General features: G+C 45.7%; 1 protein-coding gene across 5 annotated transcripts in view; it reads left to right on the forward strand.

Annotated features, from left to right (window-relative positions):
- The window catches only part of ROCK2 (Rho associated coiled-coil containing protein kinase 2), a 108,869-nt gene that overhangs the window by 81,177 nt on the left and 13,465 nt on the right, over nucleotides 1–14,227 (forward strand). For 4 of the 5 annotated variants that reach the window (XM_069973167.1, XM_069973168.1, XM_069973170.1 and 1 more), the window contains exons 18-27: nucleotides 2,696–2,856; nucleotides 3,118–3,302; nucleotides 4,173–4,242; nucleotides 5,801–5,904; nucleotides 5,989–6,175; nucleotides 7,551–7,644; nucleotides 8,134–8,228; nucleotides 8,976–9,155; nucleotides 9,273–9,441; nucleotides 11,457–11,648. In XM_069973167.1, coding sequence (XP_069829268.1) covers nucleotides 2,696–2,856; nucleotides 3,118–3,302; nucleotides 4,173–4,242; nucleotides 5,801–5,904; nucleotides 5,989–6,175; nucleotides 7,551–7,644; nucleotides 8,134–8,228; nucleotides 8,976–9,155; nucleotides 9,273–9,441; nucleotides 11,457–11,648 — 1,437 coding nt within the window. The remainder of the gene's footprint in view (nucleotides 1–2,695; nucleotides 2,857–3,117; nucleotides 3,303–4,172; nucleotides 4,243–5,800; nucleotides 5,905–5,988; nucleotides 6,176–7,550; nucleotides 7,645–8,133; nucleotides 8,229–8,975; nucleotides 9,156–9,272; nucleotides 9,442–11,456; nucleotides 11,649–14,227) is intronic. The other variant, XM_069973171.1, reaches the window with a different exon arrangement.

Genomic DNA, 14,227 nt, shown 5'->3' on the forward strand with positions numbered 1-14,227 from the left:
AAGGCCATGAAGGACGATTTCATGAAGTTCGCTACATGTGGGCTAAACATATTCTGCCAAGCTCATCCTGCAAGGTCATTTTGTTAACATTAAACAGATATTTTAAGTCTTTTTGGTGATATTGTCGTCTATGTCCATAAGTCTTGCTGTAAGGCAAGTCACTAAATGCTGTTAAAAACAGCCCTGGCAAGATGGCTGCCCCCATAACAATGTACAGAATTAAAGTCAGAAAATAGAAACAGATTAGAGTAAAAGAACACTAATCAGTAACAGAGAATTTCGGTGCCACATTCCCTTTAAGTGACCTCAATCTCCAGCATTATAAATCAGCACCAGCTGTGTCTGCAGCCCCCTTGATCTTTCGAGCTCTCTCCAGCCAGGTAAGGGTTACATGGTTGTCCTTGAGAGACCGCATTATATGAGGGAATGGTTGCAATGCCATACCTGTGACGCACAGCATGCCATTACTAGTCAACGTAAAGCGCAGCCACAGGAATTTCAGCTAGCTTTAGTCTCGGGGGGATCGAGAGAGAGGTCAAACGAAGTCAGGGCCGGATTCTTCTAGCCTGGTACACGTCGGGCTTATTCTGGGCGTCTCTGCCATGACTGGACCCCACACACATAGGATTTAGGAGACAAAGGTCTAACTATACCTGAGCCAAAGTAAACACGGCGCACAGTCTGCAGCTTCAGGCCTGGCATCTAGAGGTAGGAGCCAGACATTCGCCAGGCCGACACCTATTCACATGGAATTCACCTTTTTTCCCCTGGATTTTTGTCCATTTAAAAATTTCCCCTTAACCTAATGTTGCTGTCCTTATTACGTCCATGGTACAAGTTCTAGAATATTAAAGGGGGTGGTCGGGTCTATGCTATAGTCCTGACTATTATTAGAAAATATAAACAGGACTTTCGCCCTTTATACATAAATTATTCACAGATTAAAGAGGTTATTTAGGATTAGATAAAGCAGCTACTTTCTTGCAGAAACAGCGCCACCCCTGTGCTCAGGTTGTGTGTGGTATTGCATTTATGCTCCATTCATTTAAAAAAAGAATTCAAAATATGGTGATTTTCAGCTGGTGGTCCGACCCACCTAACCTGCGATATCGCCCCGAAATGTATGGATCGCTCAGTACTCCTGCACAGCCAGTGCGAACAACACCCCATTCATTCTCTATGGAGGTGCTTAACACCAATCAATGACCTCTGAAGTGTGTGGCAGCCCCATAGAACATGATAGGAGGGCATCATTCTCTGGTAAGGTTGGGGTCAGGGCAGTCGGACCCCCAGTGATCACTTTGTTATTCCTTGTACCGTTTTTCCCCCATATGAACGCATATTCTCAGCCTGCGGCTACATTCTGACAGGAGATTGGGGCCCCTATTCCTGAGACCACAGAGGGGCCCCATCCTTGTCATCAGCTAGTAGATAGATAAATATCTGCAGGTAGGGGGATAACCTTTTCAAATGGGAACATCCCTTTAAAGCAGTGCTTCTCAAACTGTGCGGCGCCCCCTAGTTGTTGGTGAGGCCCAGCTGGGGAGCCAGTTTTCACAAAAGTAACTATGATCTGCACAGTCCTCCAAAATCTCCATTTTAGCAACATTATTCATTTATTTCATACTTTATTTACTTTATTAGTATATAGAGCCTGGGAGACAGGTGAAAGCTAGTCCTAGTATTATTTTCAGCTTTTAAATGGACTTTCACCTCAGATGGTGAGGCCCCAGCATCCTCTGATCAGTCTGGTGAGGCCCAGGCATTGCCTTGGTCTGTTGGGTGAGGCTCTAGTACAAATAGTTTGAGAAGCACTGCTTTAAAGGGACAGCATCATCAGACAATGACTTATTGTATAAATAATATTTTTATGTTAAACAAATTTTTTAAAGAATTTTTTGTAACATTTTTTCAAATTTTCCATTTTTCTCTATATTATTATATAATAATCCTGATATCTTGCAGTTCTCATTCTCTTCACTGGGGCTAAAACTAAGCTTAGACTTCCTGTTGTGTCTGTGGCGATAAGAGGCGGTTGCTGTAAAGTGATCTGTACAGCATTGCAGCATCATGTGACACCAGTAGATCGAGGAGACAATAGCAGCTCCCTGTAGAATGACCTCTTCACAGGTCTCAGAGCATGCCCAACAATGTTTTACATTCATCTCGAGAAGACAAAGTCTGTCTATTGTCCTCTATGTCCATGAGGCTCGCTGTAAACTAAATGCTGTTAAAAACAGTTCAGGCAATATGGCTGCCCCCATAACAAAGTACAAATAGTGACATAAAAAAATAGAAACAGATAAGAATAAAGGAACAAATTTTAGTATCTGACTCTAATCCGTAAAAGAAAATCTAGGTGACACATTCCCTTTAAAGGGGTAGTGCGGCGCTAAACATTTATTCACAAAATAACACACGGGAGTGGACACGAATGCGGTAAGTATAATGCACAAACACTTTGGGGTCTAGCGCGGGTGGGAGGAAACACAGGGAAGGGGGCCATTCACATACATAACACACATTACAAAGTTGTATAACTTTGTAATGTGTGTTATTTTGTGAATAAATGTTTAGCGCTGCACTACCCCTTTAAGAAAGAGTCCCATAATAACAAGTAATAAGAAGGACGTGTATCGCCCAGGCTGCTGGATGTGTTGGTTTCATATAATAACTGGATTTCGTGTATCTGTAGATATGGAGAGGAAGCTGCACGAGGAGAGAGTGTCCAAGCAGAGACTGGAAAACAACCTGCTGGAGGTGGAGAAGCAATGCTCCATGCTGGACTGTGACCTCAAACAAGCCAGGCAGAGGATCAATGAGCTGGAGACCCTGAAGGACAAACTCATGGAGGATGTAAGTGTTCCCTGCCATAACCGTGCCATCACCAATGTGTCTATAGCAGGGCTATGGCTCTCCAGCTGGTGCAAAACTACAACTCCCATCATGCCTAGACAGCCAAAGCTAAAGCTTTGGCTGTCCAGGCATGATGGGAGTTGTAGTTTTGCAACAGCTGGAGAGCCAAGGTTCCCTACCCCTGCTATAGGGAGGAGGAGGCATCTATCTCAGGCAAGAATTCCATTCATATTCCCCATTTTCCATTTTTACTTTTTCTAGGTTAAAAACCTCACGTTAAAAACTGAGCAGGAGACTCAGAAACGCAGCCTGACCCAGAACGACCTAAAGATGCAGCTCCAGCAGGTCAACAGCCTAAAGATGTCGGAGAAGCAGCTGAAGCAGGAGATCAACCACCTGACGGAGATCAGAGCGAGCCTGGAGAAACAGAACAGCGAGCTGCGCAAGTAAGAGGCCCGGCCGTCTGTAGACCCGCTGCCGCTAAGCCGCCGTGTTATAGGGGTCATGTGATGAGCGGAGGAGCCGGGCAGATTAGTGTAGAGTTTTGTAGGACATAAATTATTAGAACTTTTCATTTAATCCATGATATCTCTGCTGGTTCTGGATTAGGAGTCCAGTGGGTGGTCCTAAGCAGTGATTGACAGCTGTCTGTATGCACATTCATATAGGGAAGGCTGTCACTGTGGTACCTCCCACCCACTGGACTAAGATGACATTGAGCAAGATTTCTCACAAAACTATGTTAATAATCTATAACATGCTGACGAATGAGCAGACATCATGGTTAGTGGGACATGTACAACTACTTAAAGGGGTTGTTCACCAAAAGATTGCCAGAGATTTGTAATCTAATTCTATTAAAAAAATGTACAGTCCTCCAGTACTTATCAGCTGCTGTATGTCCTGCGGGAAGTGGTGTATTCACTCCAGCCTGACACAGTGCTCTCTGTTGCCACCTCTTTCCATGTCAGGAACTGTCCCGAGCAGCAGCAAATATCCATAGAAAACCTCTCCTGCTCTGTACAGTTCCTGACATGGACAGAGGTGGCAGCAGAGAGCATTGTGTCAGACTGGAGTGAATACACCACTTCCCGCAGGACATACAGCAGCTGATAAGTACTGGAAGACTGGAGATTTTTAATAGAAGTAAATTACAAATCTATGGCACTTGCTGGAACCAGCTGATTTGAAAGAAACATTTTTTTTTTTAAACAATCCCTTTAAGATGAGAAGTTGTTGCACTGTACACACTGGACATAGGAAAGGTGTTTGTTACCGGAGAATCTGATCGTACTGTTGTGTCTTGTTTCCTGCAGAGAACGCCAGGATGCAGATGGTCAGATGAAAGAACTGCAGGACCAGCTGGAGGCAGAGCAGTATTTCTCGGTAAGCGTCCACATTGCGTATTCTCTCTTAGTGCCCAATTACATATCAGCCTAATGGTGCCTTTACACAGACAGATTATCTGACAGATTGAAGCCAAAGCCAGGAATTGGTATGAAAAGGGGAGAAATCTCAGTCTTTCCTGTATGACTTGTTCCCTGTTTAGGGTGCGTTCACACCTACCGGATCCGCAGCGGTTTCACTCTGCGGATTCACAGCGAGATCCGCTACGGATCCAGTCCCATTCATTGCTATAGAGCACATACTCGCAGCGGGACTGACATCCCGCTGTGAGTATGTGCTTTAACGCCCTGTCGCCCGCAGCTGAGAGCATACATTACCTGCGTCCAACTAGTAGGTGCAACTCGGCACTACAGCTCCTATATCAGTAGCCACTATATAGATACACTCAATACACGTCTGTGTGGTGCTCTGTGATAAACAGACTCTGTCCAAAATAAGTATAATGAGAAAAATATCAGGCACTCACCCATCAACATGTCAAATTTCTTCTTTATTGTTCATAGAAAAATCATAAAAACGCAGGGAGAGGGAGCATAGCAAGCAGGTCTCAGCGACGCACGTTTCGTGTCAAACAAACACTTCCTCTAGCTGATGATTGACCAGCTAGAGGAAGTGTTTGTTTGACACGAAACGTGCGTCGCTGAGACCTGCTTGCTATGCTCCCTCTCCCTGCGTTTTTATGATTTTTCTATGAACAATAAAGAAGAAAATTGACACGTTGATGGGTGAGTGCCTGATCTTTTTCTCATTATACATATTTTGGATACTTATCATACACTACCTGCTCTGGCGGCGCGGCTGCATGTCCGGCTCCCTGCTCCGGTCCCTCTCAGCCAATCAATGCTGCCGTGCCAGAGCAGGTAGTGTATGCTCTCGGCTGCGAGCAGCAGGGGGTTAAAGAACATACAGCGGGATGTCCATCTATAGCATGTGCTCTATAGCAATGAATGGGACTGGATCCGGTAGGTTTCTGGCCTTGGCTGTCATTAGGAGCACCACCCCCTTCCCAGCACCAATCTGGCTTTAGCCCCGCCCTTTCACATCAATTGCTAATCATCCTGATGGTCGTACTGGGCAGAGAATTTCCGAATAAACGGCCCAGTAACAGTGGAGAGGAGGAAGGATAGGAGACATAGCTTCCTCCTTGGCGCCCCTTGTGCAATAAATACAAAGCAGGTTGGATTTGTCTAACCTGCTGATAGGTCTCCTTTAAGTTTAACAAAAAGACGCCTCCCTCCAAAATAATTTTATTTAAATAAATTGTAAGACCCTAATTTTGTCACCAATAATTATTTTATTAAAAAAAAATGAAAAGTTCATCAGACAGCGCAATTTTTTTTTTCTGTCTGTGGGTCGTATGTGTCAGTGCAGCTTGGTCACATGATCTGCAATTGCAATACCATACACGGCCCATAAAGAAGAGGGGCACTGTTTATTATATAAGCAGACCCCCTCTTATCCTGGCTTGCCTCTGTAAGTGTATCGTCTCTTTACGACCTGTGTTCTGAATCATTTCTTCTGCTTATTCCATGTATAGACCTTGTACAAGACCCAGGTGCGAGAACTTAAGGAAGAATGTGAAGAGCAAGGAAAGTTGTACAAGGAGATGCAGCAGACGAGCCAGGAGCTGCAGGATGAGAGGTGACCGCACACGGACGATGCCGGGGTGATAGCTGTAGACAGTGGCGGGGGATCCTCCTTATCATGAGTGTCTTGTATTTCCAGGGACTCACTGGCCGCTCAGCTGGAGATCACACTGACTAAGGCGGACTCTGAGCAGCTGGCACGCTCCATCGCTGAGGAGCAGTACTCCGACTTGGAGAAAGAGAAGATCATGAAGGAGCTGGAGATCAAGGAGATGATGGCCCGTCACAAGCAAGAGCTGGCCGAGAAATACGCCACCATTAACTCTGTACGTAGATGGGGATGGGGCACGAGTGGGGGTCAGGAACGTGTTAATGTCACATCTCACTGTCCTCTAAGATCCGCAAGATACATCCAGATAAACCCTTTAAGTGGTTAATGGGGAATGTGTGAGGACGCTACTTCAGAATCTCTCTATAGAGTCTCTATGATATGTTAAACATTTTCAGTGAGGGGTTGGATGTGGGGTATAGACATGGGGCGGTAAAGACGCGCCCTTCCTTCCCAGCACTGTGCATGGTGACAGACACAGACCGGCAAATCATTGCACGTTTGCTGAGCCTATCACATGGCTTGATTATCGTGCAGAAACGACTGTGTCTGTATATATCTTGTTAGTGATGTTACACGGAGCCGTGCGTCACTATTACACGGAGCGAGGTTCGTCTGTTGGTTGATGATTTTTGGTCAAGACCTAAAGACGCGATCAGTCGATGATTGTTGTCTTTGTTACTTGGAGCGATAATCTGATAATCATCCTGGTTTAGGAGATTATCGCTCTGTCTAATAAGGGCCTAGGACTTCCTGCCTAGACCTAGGCCGCTGAGTTCAGTGGGCAGCCGGACGATGACAGGATTGTTCCGGCAGCCCCTCCCTGTTTATGACATGTGCAGCCTGGTGGCCCCATAGTCCATGCGCCGCCTGGTGGCCCCATAGTCCATGCGCCGCCTGGTGGCCCCATAGTCCATGCGCCGCCTGGTGGCCCCATAGTCCATGCGCCGCCTGGTGGCCCCATAGTCCATGCGCCGCCTGGTGGCCCCATAGTCCATGCGCCGCCTGGTGGCCCCATAGTCCATGCGCCGCCTGGTGGCCCCATAGTCCATGCGCCGCCTGGTGGCCCCATAGTCCATGCGCCGCCTGGTGGCCCCATAGTCCATGCGCCGCCTGGTGGCCCCATAGTCCATGCGCCGCCTGGTGGCCCCATAGTCCATGCGCCGCCTGGTGGCCCCATAGTCCATGCGCCGCCTGGTGGCCCCATAGTCCATGCGCCGCCTGGTGGCCCCATAGTCCATGCGCCGCCTGGTGGCCCCATAGTCCATGCGCCGCCTGGTGGCCCCATAGTCCATGCGCCGCCTGGTGGCCCCATAGTCCATGCGCCGCCTGGTGGCCCCATAGTCCCTCTGTAAGATACTCTCATTACCAGTCTTCTAAACCTGGCCACAAAGAGCGGCTTCCAGTCCTCACTGCGGATGTGGTGGGATTCATACAGCCATAGTGCCGGCCAGGTGGGCTAATAGAAAGATAGCAATGGACGTTGTGATGAAAAGGATCGGCCATACTGTATAATTAAACAACATATTAGATATTATCATTACTTCTATGGCTTTTCATTACTTTTCCTGTCTGTGTTTTTCTCCTTTTAGCTTGAGGAAGCCAACAAGACACTAACCACAGATGTGGCCAACTTGGCCAATGAGAAGGAAGAGCTGAACAATAAACTGAAGGACGCCCAAGAACGTAAGTCCCCACCGTGGCGGGAACAGAGCGGCTGAACTGTAGGGATGCGGGCTGACGTACAGTATGTGGCCGATCAGTACAGAAAGTTATTCAGGTTGTCCGGGCAAAATTAACTTGTCCCCTCTCCACAGGAAAAGGGGACAAGTAAGAGATTGTGGGGGGGGGGTCCGACCTGTGTACCCCCCACGCTCCTTTGTTATTTATACAGCAGCGGATATGGAATGTGACACATATTCATAACAAAGGAGCTGGGGGCCGTTACAGAGGCCGGACCCCTCGCCATCTCTTACTTGTCCTCTATCCTGTAGTTTGGCCCGGACAACATCTTTAAAGATATTGTAAGGACTACGAAATCAAGCGAAATAATTTCCTCATCTTTACCCACTATAATAGTTCTTAAAGATTCCCCATTTACCCCATAACTGTAATAGTGGAGATTAAGGAATCCGTGTATTGTAACATTGCCGTCTATCTGGTTCTGTCCTACAGAAATTCAGCAGCTGAATGAAGAAGGAATCAGCATTGTCTCCATTAAGACTCAGTTTGAGAAGCAGCTGCTGACTGAGAGGACCCTGAAGACTCAGGTGATGTCACTGACCCACCCATTTTATGTGACGTTTTTCCTAATTTCCCATTTTTCTATCTAGATTATATAATAATCCTGATATCTTGCAATTCTCATTCTCACCACTGGGGCTAAAACTAAGCTGAGACTTACTGTTGTCTCTGTGGTGATAAGAGGAGGCTGCTGTAAAGTGATCTGTACAGCATTGCGGCGTCATGTGACACTAGTAGACAACAGCCGCTTCCCTGTGAAATGACCTCTTCACAGGTCACAGAGCGGGCTCAGTAATGGTTCACATTCATCTCAAGAGGACAGAGTCTGTCTATTGTCATCTATGTCCATGAGCCTTGCTGTAAAGCATGTCACTAAGTGCTATTAAGAACAACAAAGGCAATATAGCCGCCCCCATAACAATGTACAAAAAGTGCAATAATAAAAATAGAAAACAGAAAATAGAAACAGATTAGAATAAAAAACAAGTTTTATATCTGTCTCAAATCAGTAAAAAAAAAAAAAAGCGACACATTTCCTTTAAAAGAATACATGACTTCCATTGTGATCTACTTAAAGGATGGAGTGTGAGATCCCTATTACACAGGGCTAATATGGGGCTGACATTGCCCTGCATAATAGGACCAGCGATCAGCAGACAAACGTGCGTTCACATCTGAGCAGACTTTGTTTGCCGGTGGGGCACAGTAATATAGGACGCTCACGTAGCCGCCATTGTCTTTCATCATCCCATAACAGTCTCCTCCTTTTATAGGCCGTGAACAAACTCGCCGAGATCATGAACCGGAAGATTCCCACCAAGGGCGGACCTGACACTGATGTGCGCAGGAAGGAGAAGGAGAACAGGAAGCTGCAGCTAGAGCTGAAATCCGAGAGGGAGAAGCTTTCACGTCTCGTCATCAAGTACCAGAAAGAGATGAATGAGATGCAGGCGGTAAGGAGCTGTCCGTCACCTACCCGGAATGGGGAGCGGGTTCTTACCCCCTGTGTAGCTGGTGGATCCGTCTGCTCCTTGTCAGTTCTTTTTATAATCTTTGTAATATCTTTACAGCAAATAGCAGAGGAGAGTCAGGTCCGGATCGAGCTCCAGATGGCGCTAGACAGCAAGGACAGCGACATCGAGCAGCTGCGCTGCCAGCTCCAGTCCATTCACATTGGCATGGATAGCACGAGTATCGGCAGCGGCCACGGTGATACGGACAACGATGACGGCTACCCAGGTAATGTCTTCCGTCTTTTCAGTTGCTGTATTGAAGAGGCTGTTTATGCTATCCTATCTCAGGGTAGCATAACCTAGTGACAGAGAAGCTGAACAGAATGATGTATCACTTCCATTGTTCTGTGCAGCTGATCCAGAGATCTCCTGAATAACATGGACGATAAGTAGTCCTCTCCATTATGTGCATGAGCCCAGTAGTCCTGGATATTCATGAGAAGCAGCTGCTGATTGGCAGTTATCTATCCATGCTGTGTATAGGCAGTCACCTGTCAATCAGCAGCTGGGGGGAGGGTTGTGGCAAGAATCCTATTTTCCTGCATATTAGGAGAACGGCTGAACAGAATCATATAAGCAATACACCAATCTGTTCAGCATTTCTATCACTAGTTTATGTTGCCCTCATTTAAGGTTCAATAAACCTAGTGACAGATTTCCTTTAAGGAACACACTGTCATCCTGTGTTAATAGGGTGTTCTTATCTCTGCTTGTTACCCTCTTTTCATTGGACAGAAAATAACAACCAGTCGCTACCCTCACCAATCCTGAGACCAGGGATGCAATTGTCCCCGCAATGAACGCAGAAACCCCTGCCCCTATGCCACCGGACGATTATCGTTTGCATAATCGTTAACAATTAACGATCTCAAACGACCGCTATTGCGAAAGACCTGAAAACGTTCACTCATTTTCATGGAACAATAATCGTTACTTATGATCGTAATTGCGATAGTTTTTTATTTGCTATTTATTTGCTATTGCGTTCGTATCTATTGCGAACGACCAAACGATGTCTTATTCAATGCGAACGAGCAACGATAAAAATAGGTCCAGGTCTTATAAAGCTATCAACGATTTCTAGTTCTATCATTAATCGTTAACTGCATTTCAACCGAACGATTATCGTTTGGATTCGAACAATTTAATGATAATTTGAACGATAATCGTCCGGTGGAATAGAGCACTTAAACTTCTTGTTACTGGTCTGACATGCTGTGTCAATACAGTGGCGTGAATATTTGAACAGTTTCCACTCCTGGCATCATATCCAATAGTGATGTTGGGAACTCCGAGGTCTGTTCCGTAGTATACAGTCCGAGCACAGATTGTATATTTCGGACATGTGAATGGCCCCTTACTGGGAAGTTTCATAGTGGTATCTACTGCTGAAGCAGAATGAGAGTTACCCTTTAAAAAGAGGAGGTTATCCATAGATGAAGTTAGCCTCCATTCACACGATAAGGAACGCTTAGCTGATGGTGGCGGTCCACCCACTGGGACCCTCACCGATCCTGAGAACCAAGGCCCATTGTCTGTGCACATGCAGCCACAGTCCATTCACACTCTGTGGGAATCCCGCCATGTTTGGAAGCCCCATAGACCAGTGCTTCTCGAATCCAGTCCTCAGGCCTCACCAACAGGTCATGTTTTGAGGATTTCCTTAGTATTTCACAGGTGATATAATTGCGTCAGGTATTAGCACAGGTGTTCTTTGTATGGGATATCCTCAAAACATGACCTGTTGGTGAAGCCTGAGGACTGGAATTGAGAAGCACTGCCATAATAATGAAGAAGCACTGGCTGCTATACCGTGGGGGATAATAGTCTTCTCTTTTCTAGATGGGTGGAGTTTTCTAGATGGGTGGAGGTCCTAGCAGTTCGGACCCCTTATGATAAGCTTGTTTTTCCCCCTATCCTATGGTCAAGGCCAGACCCCCATCAGTCATAATGTTGTAACACTGGGGTCAGACTCAGGCCCTCCAGCTGTTAACAAACTTCAGTTCCCATCATGCCTGGAGAGCTTTAGCTTTGGTTGTCCAGGCATGATGGGAGTTGTAGTTTTGCAGCAGCCGGAGGGCCGAGGGTCACCATCTCTGTTTTCGATGATCTTGGCGCTCCCATGTATTTCATTCCTGTTTGGTTATAACCTTTTGTTTTTCCTCCCTTCTTTACTTACCGTATCTCTCTCTAACTTCTCATCTCGCACTTTTCCTGTCGGTTCGGTGCCGGGTTTTCCAGTTCACATCACTCAGTCCCGTACCACGGAGTCCATGTCATTTACCTACCAGCGTTCCTCTACTTCTGTCCGCATTGGCACTAAGCCCTCCCGCGCTCGCTTGCTTTTCAACTCTGATTCTGATACGGACTCAGAGGAGGAACCAATCCCCTGTGCACAAGCCCCTCCAGATCCCGATAGCGATGACAATGAAGGTGACATCGCTGTGCCACAGTGTGCTGCACCGTGTGTGACCCCCATAACCTGTTGTCACTGGCCCCCCCATCTAACCTGATCACACGAGTCTCTATAACTGCAGGTGTGGGATCGGCATGGCATGACTACTGACCGCATGCACTCTGTACTGTACGGCTGCTGAACACCTCCGGACATAAGTCAGAAGATTTCTCACTTGAATGTGACGTTTTTGCATTGAAGGAGTTATCCAGGATCAGAAAAACATGGCCACTTTCTACCCGAAGCAGCACCACTCCTTCCATTGAGCACCGCTCAGTTCCATTGAATTGAATGGAGTTGAATTTGTAATACCACACACAACCTGAGAATAGGGGTGGCGCTGTTTTTGCAAGAAAGTAGCTGTGCCTTTTCTAATCGTTGGTAACCCCTTTAGCTAAATCTCCAGGGTTGCCCAGTGGACATCAGATACCACAGTTATCTATTTCTTTGTGGTATAGAAATCCTGCAGCAAATATTGTTTTTTAAACCTTTTGACAGGTCTTTTAATGTATTGTCCTTAAAGGGGTACTCCACTCGAACGTTTGATATGTTGCTGTCCATGGTGAGACTAACAATTCCTTCCATACTTGTTATTATCTATTCAGTCTCCTTCCCAGAGTTCTCAGCTGCTGCTTTCTGCTGAAGACACAAAAATCTGTGTGTGAGCTTTTCTCTCTGTCTCCCCCTCCTCCCCCCTCCCTTCTGAGATGGCTGATGTAAACAAGTCCCTGACTGGCTGTGTCTGCAACATTATCGCTTCTGTGTAATGCTGGGAGGGTTATTCTGAGGTCGAGCTGCTGACGAACTCACTGTGATTAATCCTTCCCACATTACAAAGAAGCTACAAAGTTGCAGATAGAGCCTGCCAGGGACTTGTTTACATCTGAAACTTTGTAGCTTCTTTGTAATGTGGGAAGGATTAATCACAGTGAGTTCGTCAGCAGCTCGACTTCAGAATAACCCTCCCAGCATTACACAGAAGCGATAATGTTGCAGACACAGCCAGTCAGGGACTTGTTTACATCAGCCATCTCAGAAGGGAGGGGGGAGGAGGGGGAGACAGAGAGAAAAGCTCACACACAGATTTTTGTGTCTTCAGCAGAAAGCAGCAGCTCAGAACTGGGGGAAGAAGACTTAATAGATAACAAGTATGGAAGGAATTGTTAGTCTCCTCATGGGCAGCAACATATCAAAAGCTATGTTTGAGTGGAATACCCCTTTAATGCTGAATCATTTCAGGGATGTGTTTCCCATTCCCATCCCAACTGATCAGGAGAAGTGTGCCCTAAGCCTGTTCTCTCTCCTCTCTGTGCCACGTCACCGAGGCAGACTCCTAATGTAAGTCTATGGGACCATCTTCATTGTCGACGCAGAGAGAGAAGCGTTCTGCAATGCCCTTCTCTCCACACTCAGTCTAGCCATTAATCGGAATGTCAAGGTGCACTTCAACTTCTGCTTCTCCGTCTTTGTTGCGTATCTGCAGAAGAACCTGCTGCACCCATACAGAGGTTGACGATTTGAGATATTTGAGCTATGAATATTTTTTGCAGCTTTGACAATCTCACTTTACTGCTACTGTAAACGTTGTGGAGCACAGATACTCCGCTACATGTATCTCTACCCACATGGTGTACAACTATGCCAAATAGATCAGATGACAGCAAAATCAATGGATCAATATCTGATCAGCTGAATACCTAATACACATCACAGGTGTCAACTCACTGCCCTCCAGATGTTACCAAACAACAATGCCCATCATGCCAAAGCTTTGGCTGTCCAGGCATGGTGGGAATTGTAGTTTTGCAATAGATATATATATATGTTATAGCTCTAGGCTGTCTGTCTGTCTCTTTCTCTCTCTAGGATATATATATATATATATATATATATATATATATATATATATATATATATATATATATATATATATATATATATATATATATATATATAATGTATGTGTGTGTGTGTAAATTCATAATATATTTGTGTCCCCTGTATGTAAGAAATAGTGGATTGGAAACATTGGGGGGGGGGGGGGGGGGGTTGTTTTTTTGTGTGTTGTGATGATTTGGTTAACACTAATATTGTTCATGGTTTCCATCTACCTATGTTTTATTGTTCTTGATAAGACTAAAACAATAGGATGAAAATAAACTGGATCTTATTGCTGTCATTAAAGGGGTTGTTTATCTTTAGAAAGTGCCAGACATTAGTAGTTTACATATATTAAAAAATCTCCAGCCTTCCAGTACTTATCAGTTGCTGTATGTCCTGCAGGAAGTGGTATATCCTTTCCAGTCTGACACAGCGCTCTCTGCTGCCACCTCTGTCCATGTCAGAAACTGTCCAGAGCAGCAGCAAATCCCCATAGAAAACCTCTTCTGCTTTCCAGACTGGAAAGAATACACCACTTCCTGCAGGACATACAGCAGCTGATAAGTACTGGAAAATTGGAGATTTTTTTTAATAGAAGTAAATTACAAATTACTGGCACCATTTAATTTGAAAGTAATTTTTTGGGTGAACTACCCCTTTAAAGTGTCACTGTCGT

This window comes from Dendropsophus ebraccatus, chromosome 6, assembly GCF_027789765.1.
Source record: "Dendropsophus ebraccatus isolate aDenEbr1 chromosome 6, aDenEbr1.pat, whole genome shotgun sequence".
NCBI lineage: Eukaryota > Metazoa > Chordata > Amphibia > Anura > Hylidae > Dendropsophus > Dendropsophus ebraccatus.